The sequence below is a fragment of the Dendrobium catenatum genome, unplaced genomic scaffold (genome assembly GCF_001605985.2).
Source record: "Dendrobium catenatum unplaced genomic scaffold, ASM160598v2 fragScaff_scaffold_586, whole genome shotgun sequence".
NCBI lineage: Eukaryota > Viridiplantae > Streptophyta > Magnoliopsida > Asparagales > Orchidaceae > Dendrobium > Dendrobium catenatum.
In genome coordinates, this window is record NW_021319048.1 from 703,001 (window position 1) to 725,094 (window position 22,094).

The following is a 22,094-nucleotide window of genomic DNA, read 5'->3' on the forward strand; positions in this document are numbered from 1 at the left end:
GTTCCATTCAACAAGCAACTTGTTACAATACTTTTAATATTTTTTAATGCCATTTGCATCTGGACTAATAAGTCTTCCGTTAAATTGGCGATTATACATATTTTTTATTTTTTTTAAGATAATTAATTACATTATTAATTTTTTTCTTTTTTTTAAACGGGTTGATCCACTTGAACTCTGCTTCTCGTGAGAGGGGCGAATGCCCGCACATTATTAAATTTTTAATCATTACTATTTTAAAAAAGGGATTTACATACATACTATTTTATTTCATGTTATTTACATATCTAATACTTAAAACTTTAATATTATATTCATATCACTTATATATATAATTTTAATATCAAATACATGACTTATATATTTCATTCTTACAATCCATACTGATACATCATTAAAAAATTATCTAGATCGGGCACGAATCTCGATGCAGAATCAAGTTGAAAACTTCAAAAATTAATTTGGAGACCATCTGAACTCCGATTTCAACAAACTTACAGTCGAACTGAGCGTCTCGGAAATACGAATCCAACGACACCAAATTCAACTCAATCCGAGCCCAAATGAGCCCAAATTAAGGACCCGAAGCGCTGATGGGAGCTTCATAATACTGTTTGGGTTACTAAACGGTCTTCGAATTTTACGAGCTTATACTCGAATCGAACGGCTCGACGAGAGGAATCCAACGAGCCCAAGATCACATAATTCCAACATCTCTAAGACCTTCAAATGTCCAACGTACAGTGCATGATCGTAGGATTCGATATCGGCCATCCATTCAACCACTCCCTATTCGCCCCTGGTCTCACGCCTATTTACGACATATGCCACTCCAGAAAATATATAAATAGAGCCCTCATTTTTCCCGAAGGGGGTCGAAGCAAGAAGAAAAGAGGGGAAGAGAAGGAAGAGGTGAAGGAAGAAGCTCCTCCTCGACCACCGCCGGAACCTTGCCGGACCACCGTAGGAGCCTCGCCGGACCACCACATGAGATCCTCACCCTAGCCGGACCACCGCCGGAACTTTGCCGGACCACCGCCGGAGCCTCGCCGGACCACCGCCAGAGCTTCGCCACACCACCACCTCAAGGCCCGACGTTCTGGCCCGGCGTCTACTGAAGGCCCGACGCTCTGCTCAAGGCCCGACATTCTGGCTCGAAATTCTGGCCCGACGTTCTGCTGAAGGCCCGATGCTCTGCTCAAGGCCCGACATTCTCCTCAAGACCTGACATTCTGCTGAAGGCCCGACACTCTGCTCAAGGCCCGACATTCTGCCGAAGGCCCGACGTTCTGCTCAAGGCCCGAAGTTCCGTTCAAGGCCAGACTACCAACTAACACTCGAACTTTCAGGTGACGCCGGGTCTAACACCAGACTCCTATCGAACAGTTACTAGTTGTAATCTGATCGCCCTTGGAGGCGATTCAGCCCTTTGTAACCGACTTAAATTCTAGTGGAATCATTTTCAACTGGGCTAGGTCCCGTGGTTTTTCCCCCTTTTTAGGGGTTTTACACGTAAAAACTCTGGTGTCTCTTATGAATGTTACACTCTCTCACTAATCTGATTGTGTGCTGGATCTTCGTACAATGCTATGACATTAAACTATATATTTCTCTACCGCCGCGAATATTCCATGACGCACACATACCAACCTATAAACTTTAATATTTTATTTCATTCATCCATATTTGTTCTATTAGTGATAAATATATAATATTAAAATTTTAAATATTAGATATGTAAATAACATGAAATAAAATATTATGTATGTAAATACCCCTTTAAAAAATTGCCCATTCAAATTCGACCAACTCTGCCTCTAACGACAACTTCTGCCGCTTCTCTACAGAACGTCGCATATTCTCACAACCACTTTTGTATAATTTATATCACTATTAATAAAAAAAACAATCGCTGTAATTCTAATAGATATCTAAATAAAATATGAAAAATGATTAAAAGCAAAAGAACAAATATTATTATCAAACAAAAAATTAATTAAGCTTTTATTGGGAACCATATTAAATATTAATACACAGAAGGTATTAAAACATATTTAAAAAAATAAATTTATTTTCAATTATTATGCACGTGAAATTTAAATAATTATTGCAAACATATTGTCTTGCGCTGAATTTTTAAGTATTTAAAATTGTTCATAAATAGTAAAATTACTTCGATTTAATAATTGAGCTGGAAACTGACGCTGGATAATTTTTTTGACGTGGAGCACATCGGCAACACGATTCCTATGCAAAATTGCAAGGACAAATATCGAATTAGTACGTTTTACGGGTCCGATGACGCAAAAAATGACCCTGAGATCGAAAGGCCTTTGTTTGTATCCGTCGACGTTTTGCCTTTTAGCGGAGTCGAAGTGATAATCTCTTAACCCTCAAATTTCTAATCTTCTCTCCAATTATACGCACCGTCTTCGTCTCCGATCCTTTCTTCGCTGCAAAGAAAAAAATGAAGAAAATTCGCCTTAATATCTAACGTCTTCTTGTATATATACAGAGAGACAAAACCGTCGCGGCCAGTGGCCGGCGTTTCTCTTCACCCCCGCCTTCCTTTCTCTCTTGGTCGCATTTTGCTCTGTTCATGTCCTTCTCCGCGGAAATGGAGGAGGATAGCGTTTGCCGTCGGAAGCCCTAATTTCTTTTTCCGACATGACGATCGTGACAGGCGATAGGTACCTCGAGTACCTCGTGAAATTCGCGGAGCAGAACGCGGGGGCGCTGCTTGAAGGTTCGCTGACTTTGAAGCTTAATCCCGTGGGGCTCCACTATGTGCAGTCGCGGCTGGAAGCGTTGCAGGAGCTTGAAGGACTTATTGCCGATGCGCCGGTGGATTATCTCCGCGCGTATGTTTCGGACCTAGGCGACCATCGTGCGCTCGAGCAGCTGCGCAGGATATTGGGCCTGCTCACGTCCCTCAAGGTGATATCCGTACATCCACAGCAGGCGCGCGATCCGACGCCGCTTTCGCTTCAGGCTTTTGGTTGCCTCAGGGTTCTCGAGCTCCGCGGATGTGATATATCGACGTCGTCTGCACGGGGGCTGCTGGAGCTCCGGCACTCGCTTGAGAAGCTTATTTGCCATAATTCTACTGTATGTTATAATGGAGCGTTTCTTCGTCTTTGAACTTTTTTGTTTGTTCAGTTGGGAAATTGTGTTATGTTGAGTTCTATGTTCTGATTCTTTTATCTACTTTTGCTGAAATCAGGATGCTCTGAGGCATGTTTTCACAAATAGGATTGCGGATATAAAGGACTCGCCGGTGTGGAGTAGGCTAACTTTCGTTTCATGTGCTCACAATAGCTTGGTTCTAATGGACGAGTCTCTGCAACTGCTTCCTTCTGTGGAAACTTTGGATCTGAGCAGGAATCAGTTTGCGAAAGTTGATAATCTTGGCAAGAGCTCAAAATTGCGGCACCTGGATCTAGGATTCAACCACCTGCGGACTATCGCGTCTTTGAGTCAAGTAAATATTTCTTGCTGGTTCACTGCATGATCAATAATAGTAGTAATAAACTCTTCGGAGTTGTGTGCTTATATGTTTCTCTCATGCGATACTGTTCTGTTTTCTACATTTCTTTGCCAAGTAAGACTTGATTGGAAATTGGTCGTTGGAGTTTGATAATTTTTTTTGAATTTCATGTATGTTTTTCATGTGTGGCATGTAGTGTAGCTTTGGCCTTCTTAGTTATGTTTCTATTGAGTTTAAATAGGGGCGGCTTATAATATGCCATTGCTTCATTTCTTTCCTATGATTGTTATACTATTTCTAGGCGAGCAACAAATTTTCCACTCGTTCAATTCAAGTTTAAGGTATTATTGTGCAAAGGAAAGCGGGACCTTTTCGTGCTTATATTTCTGCAAATAATAACATTGGTATGTAGCATTAATATCATAATGTTGGAAAAACGCTTTTAATGAGATCATATGATTGATCAATAGTAGAGAAATTATTAAAGCTTAATGTGGCAAGGATCTACAATTTGTTGAACTTCAAATAGAACTATATTTATGGAACCAATTACATTATTAACAGAGGAACTAATTTGTAAATGCAAGATTGACCTCTTTTTTTTTTGTGGTAATCAATTTTATTATATGAGGGGAACTTATCTTAGTACAAAACGATCCAATTAAGTGAACTAATGTTCCATAGAAAGGAAAAGTGAGCTTTGTTAGTGTTCTCACAGCAAAGTGGACTTCACTTGGCTACCACAAACCATTTTTTTCCGAGTATTTTTGCAAAGTACATGCATCATGCATCACTTCATTTTAGTACACTAGCTCTTTGGTGCAAGGTTTAAAATTGCGCAATTGGGTATTGAGATGTTTTTTCGTTTATAAGACAAGTCGTAAGCCTCAAGGTGTTTTAAGGTGTAAACCTTAAAATCCAAAAATTGTGTAAAGTGAAAATAAAGGTTAAAAGTTTTTTTATATAAAACCCAAATAATATATTAAAGGATGATATATTAACTTTCTGTTGAATCATGAAGTAAACAAATTGACATACATATGAAACAGAAAAATACACAAGATATAAAGTGACAAGTGATAAGTTGCATGAAATAGGATTAAAATCCAAATATTACAAGAAGAAAACAACATAAAATATATGCATAACATAAAGGTATCATATAACATCAAGTTCAACATCAAATTTCTTCTTTCATAGTTCCTCACTCATCTACATTTAATTCCTAAAGAAAGCTGAAATAGTTGGTACCAACTCAAAAATCATATGCACTATCATTATTGAGGCGGTGTCTTTATTTGAGTCATCATCATAATAAATTAGTCTCTCCCTTGCTTCATCTTGTAGAGTTCAATTCATCTCAATATGTTTCTTCATTTATTTCAGTCATCTTCCTCTTTCATAAATATTTATCATCAACATGAAGATGAGAGTAGTTCTCCAAAATTTTTAGAGTTGGTGGTGGTGTGCGGCTTTCAAGTGATCCTTGTGGCGATTACAAGGTGCTGGTTGTGGCGAAGGCGGTAGACTGAGGTCGAGTTAGTCCAAAGAAAGGTACTGCGTGAAGACGTGATTTCTTTGGGGTTTTATTTTAAGATTTAGGTAAGTTTGAATAAAAATATATAAATAGGGTGAGGCATATGTCTCACACCAACCAAGTGAGGCGCGCCTCAAGATGGTTCACAGCCAAGTAGAGGTGCCAGCCTCATACAAAAAGTTTGAGTCATTTTTTCATTGGAATTACGCTGAGGCGGGCCTTAAGGTGAGCATATTATTGCATAATTTTAAGCAATGCTTTGGTTCGGTTTTTATATCACTAGTGATTTGTGAACCGTGATTTCATTGTTATGATTTCCTAGTGAGATTTTTCAAATTGTGTTTATTACCAATGGTCCAAGATGATTATAGATGAACAAGGTTCGAGGAAAAAGAAGTTTATGAATATTTATGTTATAGGGTACTTTAAAAGGTAGAGAGATCACAGAGATAGAGAATCTCATGCGGAGGTAAAGGAAAGGATAGGGAAATTTCTATTAGTAATCATTCATTGTTACTCATTGTAGACTTATTTGTTGGCATTACATTGGACTAAATGAGAACTAAACAACTAGTTATAATGAACCATCTAATAAAGTAAAAACCAAAATTCGAAGGCATTATTTGGCTAGATAAAATTGTAAAGAAGAAAGAGATCCTTATGAAAATTGAAGTAGATATTGAATATCATATTAGCATTAGACATGGCATGTTTTATTGTTGATGAGGTTGTGGTCCCTATATGATGGTGTTTTCAGTTGCTTTGTTTTCAAAAACCTAACATATGAAAATTTTGATATTTCTAACAAAGTAACAATGCTCGAGGAAAGTGTCATTATGAAACTCACACATTCTCCATAGCTTCATTACTATAAGTAGCACACTTTTAGATCAGCTTGTTTCTCTCTTTGAGATTTTTTATTTTATTTTATAATAACAATATGGCGTAACATTACCAAAAACAACCTTAATCATTAGAATTGTAATATAAAATAACATGCTACAAGATTTTTCGACTCAAGTATTTGATAAAATATTTCCATTTCAATGATCCTATTAAAAAGAAAATAACTAAAACCCAACCCGACCGGGACGGATCCCGCTCGCATCGGGTCGCGCGGAACTTTTTAAAATCCAGGATCTAACTTTGGAATTTGCTTCAGACTTTCTTCCAAGTATTAAACATACAAAAACACAGAGCTACTATAAACATCCAAATGCAGAATGATTCATCTATCTTTTCTTTCGTCAAAACAATCATATACAGATACAGTACATGGCTACAGACAGAAAGAACAGAACATAAACATAAAATCCATGACTGCACAAAAATCAAAAGTATCAAATACCTAATCTCAGATCAGACTCTGAACTGCTAATCCAAGACCTCCTTCCCTTTCCCAGAACCTGAAAACCACGCAGAAAACAAGGATGAGCTAACAGCTCAGCAAGACATCACTCACCAATCAAAATAATCAGAAACTCACATCAGAAAACATATCAGAAAAGTCTCCGTACAGAATTCGAATCCAAAATATCCGGTAAAAATCTTCCAGAAAATACTCAAAACGTGCACAATTATCATCTCAAAAACATACCAAAAGTTACACGGTAAAACCTTTGTCAGAAGAAAATAATACCAGAAATTCGCTAACGGAAACAAAATTCGAAACAGAAAACGCGTCAAAAATCTCATTTCTGAAAATTGAGAAAGGAGGAATGTGCCTTACTTCGAGTCGGTCAACTTTCTCAACTACGGCGACGGACGAAAACGAGTCGAAGTCGCCCAAAAATCCATTTTTTTCCTCTTTTCCTTCGGCTTTCTCTCTCCTGGGCTTTCTCTCTCTTCAAAAACGACATTATTCGGATATTTATCAAGCAGGTTCGTCCCGGACGATGTCCCGATCGTCCCGGGACGATCTTCTCTGGATCAAATCGTCCAGACGAAAATTAAATTCCAAATTTTCGTCCCTGGACGAAACTCTCTGTCTCGGTTCGTACCGACGGTTCGTCCCGACCCTTCCAGGTTCGTACAGACGAAAATGACAGATGTCTTCACAATTTCTTCAGTTCGTACTGACGGTTCATCCCGTACTAACCACGTTCGTACAGACGAAAAACAGCACAAAATTTTTTTTTTCAAGGGTTTCACAATGATGACCCGCAGTGTAACTCTAATTTTCTTAGAAATTATTTTGCCACTACTCAACTATTTCTAATATTAGTCATTGCACTATCAAACATATCTTAATAACTTTAATTACTTTTAACATGCCTTTTTTCTATTTAAGTGTTTATTTGATAATTCTCATAATACTCGGTTAAATATCCTTTCAAATTCATCAAAACAAATAATATCCTTTCACTATTTGTAATATTTCAATTTGTAATATTTCTTTATTGATATTTTAGCATAGAATCATCTTAGCTAACATTTAAATAAACTCGCATTCCTCACACATCAAATTAGGATGCATTTGGCTGCTCCAAACCACGTGTGCAAAGCACATATATTGTGAATCACTTTATTTTAGTGCACTCCTTGGCTCTTTGTTGCGCTTATAGTAACACTCAGATTTATGATATATCAATGTTATGATTTCCCAGTGAGTTTGTTTGAGTCATATATGATTGTAGATGAAAGACATAGGAGGAAAAAGAATTTCATGAATATGGATTCTATAGAGGAAAAAAGAATTTACAATGAAGATGAGAGAGATCCTAAAGATCAATATAGAATCCCATATGGAGAGAGAGGCAATTGTGGGGAAATTTTAATTAATAATTATTCTTTAATAGTGTAGACCTTATTAATTGTTTTACGAGGATTTAAATCAGCACTAGTTATAATGTCTCATCTAATAAAGAAAAAGCCAAAGCTAGAAGGATTTTTTGGCTACATAAAATTATAAAGAAGCCTAGTGAAAGATTAAAGTGGATATCAAATATAGTATGACCATGGGACTTGCTGTTTTCTATTGTGGATTAGGGTGAGGCCTCATTTGGTTATGCTTATGCTTTCTAACTATTTTATTTTTCAAAAAACTGACATAGTACTAAATTGATTTGTATTAGAAACCTCAAAGGAAAAAAAAATATTTGATAAATGCAGTAATGCACCTCACCCATTGCTTCATGATTTGGTGTAGCACACCTGTTGAGTAACTTGTTTCTCTCTTTGAGATCAATGATAATTTTATTTGCAACAAACAACCGAGCATGATATTATCAAAAGAGATCTCACTCATAAGAAATGCCATCTAATATCTTGATACAAGTATTTTCATTATCAATAGCCTTATAAATTTAAAAAAAAAAAATTAAAGGTTAATCCTCAATGTAGCCCTTTTGTTGGTAATTATTTGGCCACTCCATAGATATTTCTAATATAAGTTACCACACCATGAATTTTATCCTTATAACTTTAATGCACTTTTAACACACTCCCTTTCTCCTTCAGTTTTTATTAGATACTTCTCATGGTACTCAACTAAATGTATTTTCAAGTTTAAAAAAAAATCATATAATTGTACTTGTATCGATTGCAATGTTTTTTTATCAATAATTGCTTTAGCACAAAATCAACTTCCAAGTAACTTTTATGGCCTAAAAATAAATTGCTTCTTTGAGTTCAATATGATTTTTCTCTTACTTGATCCATTTTTCTTTCTTGTTGCTTCATTGAATGACTCATAAAGTTATGTTTCTTTTAGTCATCACATTTATGGAAATCTCCTTTATTCTTAGAAATAGGTGCCAAAATGTTTTTTTCTTCAATCATTTAGCCTTTCTAGTTCTTTAAGATTTCCTTAAAAAAAATTGCTAAACATACTACTCTAATAAAACATATTTTATGCAAATCTCAATAGTATCACATTCGGACTCATACTTAACATTTATACATTTTCTTCAAAGCTAAGCCAAATTCAACATTTTATTAACTCTATTACATTTTTATTGTTTATTTGCTTGTTCATAGCTTTTAATAAAAAAATATATTGAAAATCTTTTTTAGAAAGGATATTTTTATATTTCCTTGATGCCATCATCTTCAAACAATATCACGTGTCATTTATTTTTACTAAATATAACTTAATCAAGCTCTTTAGGTTTGCTCTTTCTTATTTAGATTATTGCAAATATCTCCATCTCTCCTTCTGGAATCAATACTCGACTATAGTAATCATAAAAAATTATAATTTTTGGCATTACTTAATACTCTTGTTGTTATACTTCAGTTTCCTTCAAATAATGTGTTAATTGTACTTATATAGTTATATTTTGCAGTTTTTAGGTAAAGTTCTTTTTTTCAATATTTTTTAATCTCCTTTTTTCTCCATCAATTCTCCTTTATATGATTTGTTTATAGACTCTTTTAGAATATCTTTAGCAATCATTATTGGCAGCATTATTCCACTTTTATCTTTTGTTCAATTGAAAATTTCATTTAGCTCATTTGACAACTTGTCTTTGGAAATTGACGATCTATTTTTAGTCTCTGAAAACGACTTGGAATGAGTACCAACTAGGAAAAGACATAAAAAAGAAGCATTCCTCAACAAAACAAAATAAAGAGTGGAACATAGACCAAGCTAAAACTTCTCATGCATGCAATGAACACCTTAACGAGATTCGTCCCCACCAACATCCTTCTTCTGCTTTCTTGGTTGATCAGTAATTGGCCCAAAGCATTGAAGTTCCTTAGCAAATCGAGTCATAGAGACTATCTTTTCTTGGGCTAGAGCGCCTTGGATGCAAGAGGAAAGCCTCAGTGGAGACTTGGATGAAATGTTGGAGAGATCACCATCCTTAAATGAAACAACTTGCTTGGCCGGTTCACTAACTTCCCCACTTGTGACTTGCAAGGAAGGGAGAGTAGCCTTCTATCCACCAATACCAACATTGGAATTCTTCTTTTTTTGTCTCCCAGATTTTCTAAAAGTAACTAGACTCCAAGGCTTATAGCTTTCAAGATTTTTCCCTTTGTTCACACCTTGCATGATTGTAGAAAGAGTGCTCAATTTTCAAATAGGTGGATGGAGGGCTAACTGGATCGTGGAAGAAGAATTTGGGTCAATATTCACCATAGGAGGGCAGCTATTAGAGATTATAGGGTCACTAGAAATGGGGTGCTATTGTCCTTGCGCAAAATAGATTTTTCACGCAATTCAACAAATCTTCTTTGAGGTTGTTGTGAGGGATACTTGGAGGCTTGAGAAACATTGGGACAATGACTTGTGTTATGCCCAACAAAGCCACAATGGAAGCAAAGATGAGCGATCACCTCATATTCTGCTCTTTGGAAGAACTTGCCATGAAGCCCAGAGATCCAAACTCCTGGTGGAAACTTGACACCATGATCCATGCTCATGCAAGCACGAGCAAAAGCATTTCTCCCCCAAGAATTTGTTTGAGCATCAACCCATAGAGGTTGTCCAAAGAAAAAAGCTATTCAAGCAAGGTTGTTGTTTTGAATCCAAACAGGAGAACATAGGTCCACCATTGATTGGGGAAATGAGTGGCGAACATGAAGAGTCTTTCTTTCAAAGTATACACCTATATTGGTGTGTGTTTAGCAAAATAATTGAACTAACTAAGTATATTGGTGTATGTACTATAGATTGCGCTCATAGTTTGATCACAAATATTACTTTGATGAGACTCTAAGCTAATTGAAGTCATAATCCAGCCATTTTTGTGAAACCAAAGTCGTAACCTGCCACATAGAAATGAAAATAAAATATTAGATGAATGGAGTATTGAGTGCGAGCAATTGATTTGGCGTTGTTGATAGGAAATAAGAAATTTATTTCAATAAATACTAACCATATAGGAAGATTGCATTGAAAAAAAAAGGGAAGAGATTGTAGATTCCTAGAAGATTAGAACTAATGGTCAATTTCAACAAAATCAGTTTAGCAAATTCACCTGACAATTAATTGGAACATCCATGACTAAAGCAAAAAGATATGGGCTTAAGGATGTACCTTGGTGTATGCTTTTTGCTGATGATATTCTTCTTGTTGATAAGACTAGAGAGGGAGTTGAAGGTAAACTTGAATTATGGAGGTCAACCTTAGAGTCTAAAGGTTTTCGCTTGAGTTAAGTTGGCATGCAAACTATTGCAAATTAATTATTTTATGTTATACTTATTGCTTACGTACATAAGCTCACAGGTATTGGTCATGGTTATTCTTAACATATATTTGTGAGTAGGTCTTCCATGCTTTTTGATAACAGTTTGCAAGGCAAGCTTTCAATTTGTTTATTTATTTTCAATAAAATTTTCTCTGAGTTGAAATGTAAACCAAAAATTGTAATTTTATCTGTTGTTGTTCCTTCGCTTGTTGTCATGGAGCGCATGATATAATTTGAGAAATTTTTAATTATTTAAGCAACTGTGATATGCTCATAATCTTTATTTTTTTCTGAAGAAGCATGTGGCATGCACGTAGACTTTAGAAATGGATTGCTAGTTTGAATTTCGTACATGTGAATGCAATGGTCAGGGTGCTGCCTGTCCTTAGTAATATTTGGAGCTTCACTTGCCTAAGTTAAGCCTAAACCCTCTTCAGCTAAGAAAAAAAAGTGCAGTAGTTTTCCTTTACATCTCTTATTATTATTAATTTTAGTGGCTTATTTTAAATTAACTGGGAGTTATTTTATTTCGGCACTTCATTCAATTAAATTCATCATTTTTTTGCTTTATCAATTTATTTAATTATTTAAATGTATTGAAATTTAGAGTTAAATCTTTGTGTGTGTGTGCATATGAATGTGTCTATTTCCTCATCACACTTGTACTACGAATGGTAAGCCGATGGCTTGCTTAGGTACTTGGGTTATTGCAAGGTGAGTCCATAGCGCTTCACATACCTTCAGGTTGGTACCATTGCTAAGGCGTGCCAATGAGAGCTAATTTTTTGCATTGATTGAAGAAATTGGTGCTAATATTACAAGGAATAAGTAATGTGTCTAATTTGTTACGTTGATTGAAGAAATTAGTGTTAATGTTACAAGGAATAAGTAATATGCCTAGGAGCGCCTTGTTTAGAAGGAATAAGTACTTTGGCTAATTTGTGCATTGCTTGAAGAACTTGGTGCTAATATTACATCAATAAACATAATTTAGCTTTTAATAATGATGATTTGACATGAAGCGATGCCAAAAGAGCATTTAGTCAGAGAAAAAGGTGCCTACTAGGAAAATAGAAAGGCAAATTACAGGTATAAGAGCTTCAATCTAGGGTAGTGAATATTGAGTTTGAGGAGATAGCTAGAGATAGAAATCCAATGGTAGGAAAGAGATTATGGATGATGAAAAAGATAAAACAAATAATAGTGAAGATTAGATGATCCCATTGCTGCACATACCATAAATTAAGTATATTATCTTGCTTGTTTTAGGTAAATTTTTTTAAAAAATAAATAAATAAAGTTAAATATTTTCTTTGCTAAGGTTAATGTGATGATCATTACTTTATACTAAGAAAGTATTCATCTTGCTTAAATTTAGTTTATAAATGATAGATTTTTTTTGGCGACTCTGATCATTCTAGCACTTAGGATTGTATTAGCGCGCAAGCATTGACCATCCATGTCTCCCTGAGAGGAACACTTTCGAAAATGCTACCCTATAATATTTATTTAAAACAAAAATAAGCATTTCAAATCAATAAAAATTCAAATTTATCCAAATAATATATGGCTTCTGTTTCACTTATTTTAATTTTGAACAAACTACCACATATTGGTAAGGAGACTTCCACATGGTAGGCATTTTGAATCATCTGTTTTGAATCTAATGGTAGCATTTATTAGGACACTTGAAAGGGAGGCATTGTGGTACGATTTTTTAGATATGCTTTCTAAAGCATAAACTCTTCCATATTTAATTAAAATAAACTCCAATAGTTTCCATCCATTATCTGAGATGCTCGGGGAAATCCCTGCCGTTCATTTCAATGGAATGTAGCATATCTGTTGTTTAAATTAGACAAGTATTATTCCAAAAAGGGGTGGTTGCACATCCCTGCGCAAAGCCTAATACCTTTTGATCCAGTTGATTGTCCTTCACTCCAGTTACTTGTCTTGAGATTCACATGTTACTAAGGACAGTCATATCCTGAATCTTTGAATGTAAACTAGTTTGCTTTCTGACCATCCAAAAAGGTTAAAACTAGCGTTTTCCAATACCTATGCCAGACATCAAATATATGTTGGTTATGGTTATGCTTTTTGTTTAGTTTTAATATTTTGTGAGTTCCGATCGTTCAGCTGTTTCATTTTCTACTTTCTATATTATTTATGTAGTTTTCAAACTTTTCCTTTTATGTACCCCTAATATGCTTGCAACTATAATGGTTGTAATGATCCACTATGTTTGTCTGTGTATATTGCAGGTTTCATGTCCGATAGTTAAGCTTGTTTTAAGGAATAATGTCTTAAGAACATTGCGAGGGTTAGAAAATCTGAAGTTAGTTGAAGGTCTTGATCTTTCCTGCAATCTCATTTCCAGTTTCTCAGAGATGGAGATCCTTGCAAACTTGCCTTGTCTCCAGAATTTATGGTTGGAGGGAAATCCTATATGCTATGCTAGGTGGTATCGAGCACATGTTTTTAGTTTTTTCTCTCATCCAGAAAGAGTAAGTTGATCTCTTTGCAAGAAATTGACCATACTAAGATTACTCTTGAAATTAGTGTTTCTTAGCTTACGATTAGACTAAGATTACTCTTGGAGTACAAATGTGCAAATGTTTATATAAAATTCTTTGATTTTGTAGCCCTAATTTCTGTTTGTTTGTTTTTATTTTTCAGCTGATATTAGATGATAACAATATAAGCACAAAGGAGTACTGGGAAAGACACATCATATATACAAGCAGACAGAAACAACCTCCAGCTTATGGATTTTACTTTCCAGCAGAAATTCATACTGAAGAAGATAGCAGTGCACATGCAAACAAGGTAAGCATTTTTTCCATAATTATGATGTTGTACTTCATCCCTTTAAAATTGTTGTTTGTAATTGCTGTAACCAGGAATGGTGTTACTTCGTCTAAGACAACACATAAAATAAGAAATGAAAGAAAAAAAATTTTGGCTTGCCGTTGTTAAATTTACCTCGTTGCAATTCATTTTATCAAGCTCATCATTTCCCAGTTTCATATGAATATTTATTACACATCAGAAATTGGATCTAATGCAAAGCATCATGTTTACTATTGTAGAAAAAATATTTTCGTTTAGCAAATATTGAGGATAACGAGCAGAGGGAACATCTTTGTATGGAAGCTATTGAACAAGATTCCTTGTCCTGTGATAGTGATAATCTCAGGAAGGATGAGATTACCACAACAGATGATGAGTCAAAAATAATTGGTCTGATGAATAAAGTAGAACACCTGAAGAAGGAAAGGTCCGTACTTTGGTTGCGAGACTTCAAGGATTGGATGAATCAGAGCTCTGACATCATAGCTGACAGAAATCAGCAGAAAGATTTAAACTTAGATTTTCAGAGTGAGCAAAGTAGGGAACCATTAACAGATGCAAATTTTGGAGAGGGCTCGCATTGTGCTAACAGCACAACACAAAAAGAAGGAGGTGGGAGCTTTTCAAACATAACCTATTCTGATATTTCTGATAATGGTATTTTGGATAAAAATGTTAGAACACCTGCGGAAAATGATGAAAAATGCTTTGTAACTGGTTTAAGATCTCAGGAAGTCATTTCGGAGCAAGCTGAGATGGACGATGATTTTAGGAATCCAGATAACCTTTCTCCCTCTCCCTTAATTGTAAATGACAAGTCTAGTATCAATTATTCAACAGTTTGTGGAAGCGAACACTCAGATCTAGCAATTAACTCAGGGTCATTTACTGCAATTGATGAGATCATTGGATCCCACTCATCCTCAATATATCATGGATCACCACCACATTACCGGGAGGACATTTTACACCGTCGTCTTTACCTAGAGGAAGAGTTCCTACAACTATCAACTGAGTCTCATTCTGTGGAATTGTCAGATAGTGATACTAGCTCCAGTGAGGACGAATCATGTGTGTTCAATATGTCAATGTGTGAAAATGATTGTAATTGCATTCAAGGATTTGCCTTAGAATCTTCAAACCATGGGGCTATTCATGCTAATAATCACAGGAATGAGCAGGAAGAACCATATCCAACAAATGTACATTTGTGTGAGGATCAAACCAAACTCTTTGATGCTAGTAATGAAGAAGCATCCTCCACAAACAATCATGCTGATTCTGCAGGTTGCTGTACCAGTTCACAGTTGAATCAGGGTGCTCGAGACATTAAGAGGATAAACTGTAAACAACAACTTAAGATAGGATTTGTCTCTCTCTTTGGGAACTTGTTGACAGGTAATAGTCAGTCAGAATGCGAAAAGGTTAATGGAGTCCTAGAATCTCACAGATTTGAGCAGGGCCAGTCAAGCTGTTGTGCAAATGGTTTCAGTTATGGTAGGATGAATGATAAAGTTTTGCAACAAAAACATGGAGCGGAAACTGTTTTGGCATCCATATTTGATAAAAACAAGCAAAATGAATATATAAAGGACTTTTTTAACTCAAATATTGCGGATTCTGAAGCTTCTGAAACATGTCAACAAATTGTTTTCTGTGGATTTATGTACCAGCAGGGATCAGTTTCTCATGAGAGGTAAACTAACTTCTCCTTTTAAATTGCATCTTTTTACCTACTGATATATTTTAGGAATAAGATTTAGGCACTTTGTTATAGTAGGAATAGTTAGACTTCTACTGAGCTTGCATCAATTGATTCTCTATGTAGCAATAACTTTTATCCTGTTGAAATTGTGTTGCTTCCATGATATAAATGTAGCCATAACAAACTGTTACATCAAGTAATTCCTTGAATTCGTTTTTCAAGTTTGACTAGAAAAGTGTGTTCCATAGGATTTTTTTTGCAGATCTATGGCATGAAGCATGGAAGATAGTTGCTTTTCTTTATCATGAATTTGCCATAGAAGGATACATGACTACTTGCTTAAGTGCCAGTCATTTAGGTTATTTGTTAGGCATGCTTGACCACGCTGTAATCATTGGTGCTTTTTGCAATTTGCTAGTCCATCTCCAAGATTCTTTATCTATTTTGTGCAGTGAAGCTGCTTTACTGAGGAGCTGTAAGAACAAACTATATATGCTACTACTTAATAAAATAGATGATGGGTTAGGTAAGATTATGTCCGATTTAATTTCACATTTCAATTGTTAAAATTTTTTTACAGTGTCATTTTCTCGTTTATTACCAGTCACACCCAGAGCATGAGTCATTTAATTTCTTATAGTTCTTTTGTAGATAATGTTTCTAAAGTTCCGAGATGCTACGAGCTTGATGAGATTAGGGAAGTTGTTACAGGCCTTGGACTGCAAACTTTAAGGTTAGCAGCTTAACTATTCATATTAATGAAGCTTTGGGTTTTACTAAATGTGGAGCTCACTTCAGGGTACGCATGGAGGGTGATATGACGTATCTATTCTTAACAAGATCATTTGAGACCTCTAAAGATTTATTCAGCCTATTACAAGTATATGATTCAGGAACATCAACTGCAAAATGTTCTATAAAAAGGTGAACTCTTCTTTTGTATTATATGGGTTTGAAATGTGAATATGATAGTCATCGCCACCTAAATAACTTATGTAATCTTATTTTGTGTTATTTCTTAGTATGCTTTCATGATTGGTTGGCTTTTGAAATTTTGTCTGGCAGTTGGGAGCAGGTTCAGGTTGACTTGCTGGAGAAATATATCTCAGGAAGTTTACACAGAGGAATATATTTCTACTCGATGATTTTTCTCTTGCAAGACAAATGTGAAGGTATGCTATTAGTTCCACGCCTGTATATCACATTTATTAATCATCCACATAAACTAATAATATTGTGACTTCCCCTGAGTTTGAGTGTTTAAAGAATAGTGTATGGTCCCCTTGACTCTGTCGGTACCCCATTAAGAAGCATGAATTTTGAGAATCTTCCAAACCAGACCCTAAGTGATTGCTTTAGCCCATATAAAGCTTTTTTTAACCTACACCTTGTCACCCCTAGATTTTTTCTTAAATTCTTGTACTATCTCCATAAATATCTCTTCCTTCAAGCCCCATGTATGAATGTATTTTTTACATCCAGTTGTTCCATATGCCAGTTATATTTAGCTGCTAGTGAGAGTAGGATCCTAACAGTGTTCATCTTAGCTATAGGTGCAAATGTTTCCTGGTAGTCAATGTCATATGTCTGAGTATACCCTTTTGCCGCTAGTCTTGCCTTGTACTTTTCCGGTTGTACTTTATAGAGAATACTCATTTGCAGCCGTCTGATTTTTTCCCTCGGTAGGTCGATGTTCTCCCAAGTATTGTTCTTTTCTTGGGCCTGCATTTCATCTTTAATGGCATTTTTTCAATTTTCATCAGATAAGGCCTCAGAAATATCATTAGGAATATGACTATCTTTTAGTGTAACCAGAAAGTATTTATGTGAGGATGAAAAGTTATTGAAGGACATAGAGTTGGTTATGGGGTACAAGGTAGGTGGTGAACTTGTGTTTACCTTAATTTCAGGAGATGATTCAGATTCTTGGATTTTCTTCGGTGCATAGTTTGAACTTGTACATATGGAATATACATTCCCAAACCTAATGACAGCTTTATCCTCAGTTTTCCTGTATTTTGATTTCATGTGGATTGGTTTGAGGTGTGGAGGTGAAAGGTCAAGAGGGGAAAGGTCATTTTCCTCATCTTCCTCAATTTCAATCTCCCCGTGAAGATGATGTTTGGTAAAATAATTTTTTTTTCCATCAAAAGTAACATCAATAGATATAAGAGTTTTCTTTATGGGGGATGATAACACTTGTAACCGTTTTGGGTGGCTGAATATCTAACAAAGATGCATTTGAGTGCTCTTAGATCTAATTTTTTTCTATTATGGCTGTGAATGTGAACATAAGCAGTTCACCTAATGATTTTGTGTATAAGGTTATTATGGGTTTGAAACTCGGGGTAAAAGGATGACAGATTATCCATTGGAGTTTCTAGTCCCAAGGCTTTTGAAGGTAGTCGGTAGTCTGTTTATGAGGTAAGTGGCGGTTAGGAGGGTTTCCTCCTAATAGAATTTGGGTATATTATTGTGGAATAGGAATGCACGAGTTGAGGCTAGAAGGTGATCATTTTTTCTTTCCGTAATTCTATTTTTTAGTGGGGTGTGAATGCAAGAAGATTCATGGAGGATACATTCACTTTAAAAGTAGGAGTATAGGTTTGGTTGAAGTAGTCTTTACTCTTTAGCATTGTTAGAACAAAATTTTCTTATTTTTACCCCGAATTGATTTTGAATCATGGTGTGAAAATTGGGAAGAATGGTGCTAACATCAGATTTATTTTTGATGAGATATATCCAAGAGACTCGAGTACAGTCATCAATGAAAGATACAAACCAGTGAGCCCTAGAGATGGTGGGGATTTTTTGGGTTCTCATATATCACTATGAATAAGATAGAAAAAAGTATCACATCTCTCATTCTTATTTGGAAAATAAACTCTTTTATGTTTGACTAACTCACAAGTTTCACAATAAAAATATTCTTTTTTCAATTTATAAATAAATTTTGGATACATATGTTTTAAGATATCAGAAGACCTAATCTAAAATGATGAAGTCATATTGTAGATTTATTATAAACTAGGGATAACATAGAGCAGCTATTTTTAATGTTTTTAGATTTATTCAGCTCTTTCAGGTAGTACAATCCAGCTCTCTCCTTAGCAAATCCAATCTTCTTCCCCATTCTCTGGTCCTGAAATAAGCAATATGTAATGTTAAATAATACTTGACAATTATGATCACTGGTAAGTTTCTGTACAGATTTTAGGTTTGTCGATAATTGAGGTACATGGAGCATATTTTTTAGAGTGAGGGAGATAAGGGTATGACTCATTGGCCTGCTATTGTGGTAAGAGAACCATCAATAGTGATGATTTTCTTGTCACTTAGCCAAGGAGTATAGTTTATGAAGTGAGTAGTGGAGTGTGTCATGCGATCTGTGGCTTATGAGTCAATGATTCATAATCCTTTCAAATGATTTGCAGAGGAATTTAATCCAATGAATATAGGAAACTTACCTGAAAGTGCAAGAGAAGAAGATGCATGTGATTTTTCAAGGGATACCAAGAGTTATTTTAGTTTATCAATATTTTCTTTATCGAGCTCTTTGAAGCTAAACTGTGTTTTTGGGTTAGGTTGACTTTTTTATTGTTGGTTGGCTTGTGATGTGTCCTTTTGTCCACTTTTTTTCTTTCACTTCTTACTTGAGGGTTTTACATGTATCTTCCAGCATGTCTACTTTGTGTGTTTTGATTTCTTGCAATAATTGCACCAAAGAGAGTCTCTATCTTTAAATTTCAAGGAGTCTTTACTTTTTTCATTCCATGTGCTTCTCTGGTCGTCACCATTGCTAAACTTTCAACAGCATTTGGCTCCAACATTACTCCTCGTCGGCTTTCTTCATCGCAAATGAGAGAAACTGTCTCATTTAATGATGGTGTCTCATCTTTGTTAAGAATTTGGACTCTCAGTTGATCAAATTATGCATTATGTCCTGCAATAAAATCATACTCTCTATCTTTATAAATAAACTTTTTTAGGATAGGAGCATACTATGAACACCTGATCTCTATGCATCTGTAGTGATCAAGTTCTTGCCATAGATTTTGAAAAAGAGTGGCATACTATGTCACTGTCTTACTTCCTTGTTTTGTGCTCTCTACCTTGATTTTAATTTTAAAGATTTGAGCAGCATCCCTAGCTTTTTGAGAATGTTTGTCTGGAGGCATCCCTTATGTCCTTTGCAGTGGATAGGAGTCTAAACGTATTGCTAATTTCTAGAGTCATGGAATTCCACAATCTTGACATAATCATGGAGTCCGTTTTATCTCATGCCCAAAAATTAGGATCTCCTTTGGTCCTCCGATGAGGTGATGTATTTTTCCTTTCCCTTTCAAGTATGTCTTCACAATTGAGACCATTTTAGATAGTTCTTCTCATTTAGGTGATATGAATGTTGCATGCTTTGGAGATCACCTCATCCTGGGTGAACCATAGAATCCTCAATTTGATCAGAACTCTGAGATGAATTTCCTTCAGACATTGTGATGTCAAAACAACAAATAATAATAAAGACTTTCTCTAATTATATCTAGCAATGAAGGTCGATACTTATTTGAGTAAATAGGAATTCAACAGATCTTATTTGATTTGGTCAACCGCGCTTCGGGTCAGCAAGCCCGACTCCTAGGTCTTGTTTATATCGACTCCTTCTTACGACTTGTGCTCATGTCTTGACTTTAGACGCACGAATAAGAAGGGACATTTAGATTGCTGGTCGACCTCTTATTCCAGATGCACGAACGAGTCAGTTGGTAAGCAGGAGGCTCACTTGGCTCCATCTGCGCCTCGGCTCCATTTTTCCCGGCCGTAGGTAGGAAGATCATGTTTGGTCTTTTCTTTGGCACATAGAGCCAATTGTACGCAAAGAGGAGTCGCCAATTTCGACAATCAGTTTCTAGGGCAATGAATGTCTCCCTCTTTACTTCCTTCATATCTTCCTTTATGAAGATTTCCTCTCTACTTTCTTCGGATCTTCTTTTATGAAGAACCTGACTCTGATACCATGTTGAATTGAAAATTTTGAGAGGGAAAAAACTTCCTTTATTACACAATTCTATCCCTATTTATAGATCTATACATAATGTTAAATAAAGAAAAAACTAAATTACAAAATCAGGCATTATAGCTATCATATATTCCTTCCTAAATCAACTACCTAACTATGGAAGGGAATCAATGGGCTTTCCATAGATCCCTATCCATGACTGTGGGATCAATATGGAGATGAGAGGTTGGGATTTAACAGTTTCCAATATTTGTGTTTGTTTATGTTATATTGAATGGGAGTTTTTTCATTTACATCCCTAATATTCTCTCGCTTGTTTTAGATCCTAGTTTGCATCAGTGGCGTAGCAAATAACTAAATTAACTTGGGCCTGTCATATTGTTCTTAACGAAACAGAGCCCACTTTGAAGATGGGCCTAAAAATTAAAGTTTTCATTTATGCTGCTCGTTTATTTTGCCTTCTGTTACTGGAATTAGTCTTTAATGTTTTGTTTCTTTGAACTCGTAAGCATACTTCTTGGACTTATTACATGAAAATTAGTATTTTTTTGATTGAACAGGAAAATCATGGCTGTCAAGGTCATTGTTTGTAATTGAGGGATATATTATTATATGCAGTGAGAATCTCATACAGTTTGGCTCACCAACGTATTGTCTTGGAACCCCACCTTATTACTCTCTTGATTCACTCTGCCCCATACAAAACATATTGGAATTGGTAATTTTTCATTGAATCAGTATTTTTGTTATCGTTTCTTGCTATGAATGTTTGCTTGAAGGACTAACCGTTCTCAATTTTAGGCTTCGTTTGGGACGGCTTTCTTATTGTTTATTATAGCAGCTTTAATTTTTGTTCTAAAAAGTTACTATAAGAAGCAGCACGAAAGCCGTCGCAAACGAAGCCTTAATCTTGAAATTCAATGAAAATGCCATCTTTTGATCATAGTTCTGAACCTCTTTCAGATCATAGAATCAGAAGAGGATTGCAGATGCTTAACTTTGATTGCTGGAAATGTTCCTTACGGAAACATTTTTTTGGACGATAGCAAGAGAGGAAATCTGCAACAAGAGAATCGAAGAAGCTGTACATGGAAACTGAAATGGGTCTCTGAAGATTACTTGATGAGATTTGTGTCATTGCTCAAGGCCATGTACTTGGGCTTCTCTGCAACTTCTCTACATGTAAAGTATGCATCTTGATCTGTCTATAGAATTGTCAATTTTGCTTTTGATTCAATTTATTCTTTTCAATTTTATTTTGTGAGTAGTTTTGTACAGTTACTTTTCATTTTTTTTTAATGTTGGGTGAAGCATTTTTTACCTATAAAATTGTGCTTGTGAAGGTGTGAATAATAAAA

The 22,094-nt window shown here is 35.4% G+C and overlaps 1 protein-coding gene across 4 annotated transcripts; it reads left to right on the top strand.

Annotated features, from left to right (window-relative positions):
* The first annotated feature begins 2,385 nt into the window (after window positions 1–2,385).
* On the top strand, window positions 2,386–21,995 carry LOC110115330. 4 transcript variants are annotated; one of them, XM_020848538.2, is made up of 11 exons: window positions 2,386–3,108; window positions 3,224–3,481; window positions 13,426–13,668; window positions 13,841–13,990; window positions 14,254–15,710; window positions 16,172–16,245; window positions 16,371–16,452; window positions 16,518–16,643; window positions 16,785–16,891; window positions 21,355–21,454; window positions 21,683–21,923. In XM_020848538.2, exons 1-11 carry the CDS (start codon window positions 2,668–2,670, stop codon window positions 21,780–21,782), a joined length of 3,138 nt encoding a protein of 1,045 aa, XP_020704197.1. In that variant the 5' UTR covers window positions 2,386–2,667; the 3' UTR covers window positions 21,783–21,923. The 4 variants fall into 4 exon arrangements, with proteins under 4 accessions (XP_020704197.1, XP_020704196.1, XP_020704199.1 ...); XM_020848537.2 differs by having other exon boundaries at window positions 2,387–3,108; window positions 21,297–21,454; window positions 21,700–21,995; XM_020848540.2 differs by having other exon boundaries at window positions 2,387–3,108; window positions 21,700–21,841.
* The last annotated feature ends 99 nt before the right edge of the window (window positions 21,996–22,094 follow it).